The 4,532-nt window shown below is 35.0% G+C and overlaps 1 protein-coding gene across 1 annotated transcript; it reads right to left on the bottom strand.

The window, feature by feature from the left end:
* LOC109239777 (protein SHI RELATED SEQUENCE 3-like) lies at window positions 201–2,041 on the bottom strand. Its single transcript, XM_019406371.1, has 2 exons — window positions 1,439–2,041; window positions 201–717 (listed from the first exon to the last, which is right to left on the bottom strand). The coding sequence occupies exons 1-2, from the start codon at window positions 1,710–1,712 to the stop codon at window positions 377–379; spliced, it is 615 nt and encodes a 204-aa protein (XP_019261916.1). The 5' UTR covers window positions 1,713–2,041; the 3' UTR covers window positions 201–376.

Genomic DNA, 4,532 nt, shown 5'->3' with positions numbered 1-4,532 from the left:
TTTCATCTTATCAAATTACTTAAAAAGGTAAGAGTAAAGATACTACATACAACCCTATCCACACAATAATTAGAATTAGTAATTTAATTTTCCTTCTTGTTCAATGTTCAATGTGCATTGTTTTTTTACCCTTGCACTGCTCAAAACAAAATGCCGAGAGATAAAAGAGGAGATTAATTAACTTCTATATATGGACAATGTAACAAAAGTTTTATGCTATCACATTACTTAAAGGATAAAACTAAATATAGATAACCATAACAAGTGAAATTATTTAACCTAAAAAATGACATAGAATACATGCTATTAAATACACTAATAAGCATAAAAAAAATTACACTATCAGTGTATACTATAAGTTAAAATTAAGTTTGCTTCAAGATGATTTTGGGTATTGAATAAATTGCGTACCAGGCATGAAAGCAGTAAAAAGATTGGGATAAGAAGGTGCTGTAGTGGTACTAATGGTTGCAGCAGTAAGTAAATTAGGAGGTTGCTGCTGCTGAAAGGAGCTGCTTTCTCCAGCTGCCATATTATTATTGTAACGATTCTCAGGTCCTTGATCATATAATATTCCTTTAAAAACATGTCCTCCTATCTTCACTGATGTTTGATAAGCATACTGATCTACCACATTATCGATAGAACTTACTCGAATACAGCGAAATACTGCTGGAAAACTCACTTCCCCGGGAAAATCACCTCCTTCTTGATCACCTATATATAAAAAACAACAAATGAAAATTAAATAAAATAGCTTACCAGTCTTTTCCTTTAATTTTCTTCTTTTGTTTTTTGGTGCTTAGCTTGTTGGTTATGTAAACTCTGTGGAATTATTTTACACCATTGGTTTAGTTTAAATCATAGGTAGAAAGTACCATTTTTATTAGGTTACCGACTACTCTAATACTTATCATAGGAATTTGCCCTTTTTAGCTTATAATTAGTGATCTAATTGTGTAACACTTTTACCTACTCTTGGAGCTTTCGTCTGTCTAATTATGATGTTATATTTAACAAGAACAAATAAAACGAAAATTTACCGACTGCTAGTGAGCATGGTATAGTACTGCATAAAAAGAAAGCAGCAAATAGCTAGGGTTTCATAGTTTCTGTTCATTCATAGCTATAGTAGATTTAAAGAGGCAAGCAAAATGCAATGAGTGTGTGAGATCTATATGTGTACTATGTAATAAAAGATTGTCTGTGATGGCAAAAGAAGAGTATGAGCCTTACGCCGTGTTTGAGTTTCAAATGTTGGATGCACAACAACAACAGCAACAACAAATCCACTAAAATCTCGCAAGTGAGGTCTGGAGAGGGTAAAGTGTACGCAGACCTTAGTCCTATAGAGAGGTTGTTTCCGGAAAATAATGTTGGATGCACAAATAAGCAACAAAAAAGTTTAAAGGGGCAACAGTAGAGTAGAGAAGTATACCTTGAATTTCATGATTTTCTCTATATCTTTTATTAGGGTTTGGTCCAGCTTGAAGCTGTTGTTGAATAGTGGAAAGCTGCTGCTGGTGAAGATGGTGGTGCCGTGGACGCCTTGTGGACACAGGGGCCCAAGTGCTCTTAATGTGCGTTTGACAATGAAACCCTCGGCTTCTACAGCAAGTTCTGCACCTCAAATATGTGCAATCTTTTTTAGCTTGATTTCCACAGTCTTGGCACCTACTACTTGATGATGATCCTTCTACTTCCCTCATCATCTTGAAATTCTCTTTATTTCTTCCCCAATAACACTCATTTTAGTTAATTCCACCATTTGAGCTTTCCTTTTGAAGAATTATTCTTTGGTGTTCAGCCAATTTCTGTTCCTAAATTTGGGAAGGTCCGTTTGTTTTTTTGGTGTTTTTTGTTTTTTTCTTCCAAGAGAGCTCATGGCTCTAGAGTACTATATGTTGGGGGCTTTGAGGATTCTTTTTCACCTTTCTAGCTTTTTTCAGGCACCTTTCCACCCATAGCGATTTTTTTTAATCCGAAAAAGAAAAAAGTACGACAATTCGGTGCATTAAGCTTCCGTTATGCATGGGTTTGGGGAAGGGTCTGATCACAAGGGTCTATTGTACGTAGTCTTACTCCGCATTTCTACAGGAGGCTGGTTTTCACCTGTGATCTCCTCGTTACATGGCGACAACTTTACCAGTTACGCGAAGACTCCCCTTCTGATCCGAAAAAGAAAGAAAAAGAAAATTTTACTACTAATATTTTGCTATGTGTACGTACACCTACTGCAGTGAATCATTTGCCTTCTTCACCCTTCGGAGTTCACTCAGCCATTTAAACAAACACAGTGACAACAGTTGCTGAAATCAAATCTAGGTCAGGTCAGATGCAATATTCTCCTATTGTAACAACAAGGCAAGGGGTGTTCATTTGTTGAAGAAATAATTACTGACTGTTGACTTTTGAGGACAGTAATATCTTAAGAAGAAAAAAGATAAGGACAAAACCATATTATTACACAACTTACAAATAACAATAACAATAAAATCAGTGTAATTCTATAAGTGGGGTCTGGAAAGGTAATTTGTACGGAGACCTTACCCCTACCTTGTAAAGGTAGAGCGGCCGTTTTCGATAGACCTTGAGTTCAAGGAATAGTAAAACCAAAGCAACCGACAATAACAAAAGAAAAAATAAAGACACAAAGTGTAATAATAAAGAACTAGAAATACGGATTACAAGAATAGTGCTGCCGAAAATAATGTACTAATAGCTATGAGTGAATTTCACCTGCTCTATGTGAATTAATTACAGTATTGCTTATCTTATTTGCTGTGAATTGTGATGATGAGTAGCGGGAAATTTTGAAGAAAAAGAAAAAGAGGACTACTCCTTTTTCCTCCATAAAACCTTAGTTTCCTTGACCTTTCCTGCTTTCCATCTGCCAGCCGCACTAACGACAAACGGAGAGAATAAGTAATAAATGTAGAGTTTGATACTTTATATTATATTTAATTAATTAATTACAGTATGTTATTACTCTATTTTCTTAACTTACTATATTAGATTGCTTTGAAGAACTACTTTTTTATTATATACCGATCAACTTAATATGATAGTAAAGTTCTTGACACTAATGTTAGTGCTCCGAACATATTTAACTCATAGATATATGTAAAGAGAGCAAGCTTAGCGCCCTTCTTTTTCATGTTGTCTATTTTCTCTCAACTCTTTAATTACTTTCCCATCCCTTATTTCTTCTTTTGGATCTTCGTTAATTTCTATCTTTCTTTTCCATAATATGTAAATAGAATGTGTACATCACTAGTCTTCATTGCTTGCTTTGACAAAGCCAGGCAACGGAAACAACGAGGTTAACAAACATGTCTCTCCAACTATATATGCTTGATTCCCGTAGCTATAATAATAGACAATTAAGGGAGGTAAGATAGTACAGAATTAGTTATCTAGTGCTAAGTTGAGCTCTATCTATATGAAATTCTGTAAAAAGGTCAAATATTTTAGCAAAAGAAATGTCAAAAGATTAATTAGTTGATCTGGCGTGTTTGGCAGTTCTCTTATCTCTGTCTCTGTTTTTTCCTTTTTGGTTGATTCGGTGGCTTGGTTTCATTGGGTACCACAAGAAAAAAACAAGATAAACGGGGGTCAATGTGGCAGCCTACATTATTGGACCATTACCATTCGCTTCATGCTCAAGTTCTCCACGTGTTTGTTTAATTTGTAGGGGCGCGGGAAGGGTTGGGATGGGGAGGAAACATCTGTTGTCTGTCAACCAAGACCCATGAAATTATTACGTTTAGCATATACTCGCAGAGGCGGATTCAGTATTTTAAATTTATGAATTTCTATAATTATCTTAAATTAATATATAATGATAACCCGACCATCGAATTGGGTTTTAATTAAGCTAAATATTGCTATACATTTAGTAACTTTTCTTTAGTATAAATACATGCATGGTCTCAACAAAAATTACTGAATTCACTCACCTAAACCTATCACATGTCACGGAGGTATCTCAAGAGGATAGAACGCTTCCCTATTGATGTATTTTGGTATTCTACATCTTGTTCCTCCTCGTTGCAAAAGTGTTCGATCAATGAGTTATTACGCTTCTTTTCAATCGCTTCAACCAAACCTTTTGGTTGTTTAGTATTCCTATTTCCTTTATTACCAAACGATCACTTGATCTTAGATTATTTCCCAAAATCTCTTTATTGAATAAATTTCAAAATAAATAGATATATGCATATTTTATATAAAAAAAAATGCACTTAATTTTTGACCTGTTGTGATGACCCAAAAGGTCATCACTTGTTTTAGAAATAAATTTTGTGTTCTGAGGCCTTAAAACCTCCTTTTTATCTCACCTTGAATTGCGTGCGCAGTTCAGGCATGTATCCGGAAAGCCATTAGGTGAAAATCTGTGAAAATGATGAATTTTGCTTTTAAAATGAATTTAGGTTAATTTCGGTCAATATTTTGGGTAAACGGACCCGGACCCGTGATTTGACGCTCTCAGGGGGTCCGTAGGAAAATATGGGACTTGGGCGTATGCCCAG

This window comes from Nicotiana attenuata, chromosome 1, assembly GCF_001879085.1.
Source record: "Nicotiana attenuata strain UT chromosome 1, NIATTr2, whole genome shotgun sequence".
Classification (NCBI taxonomy): domain Eukaryota; kingdom Viridiplantae; phylum Streptophyta; class Magnoliopsida; order Solanales; family Solanaceae; genus Nicotiana; species Nicotiana attenuata.
The sequence above is the reverse complement of the archived record's forward strand: the minus strand, read 5'-3'. Positions and strand labels throughout refer to the sequence as shown.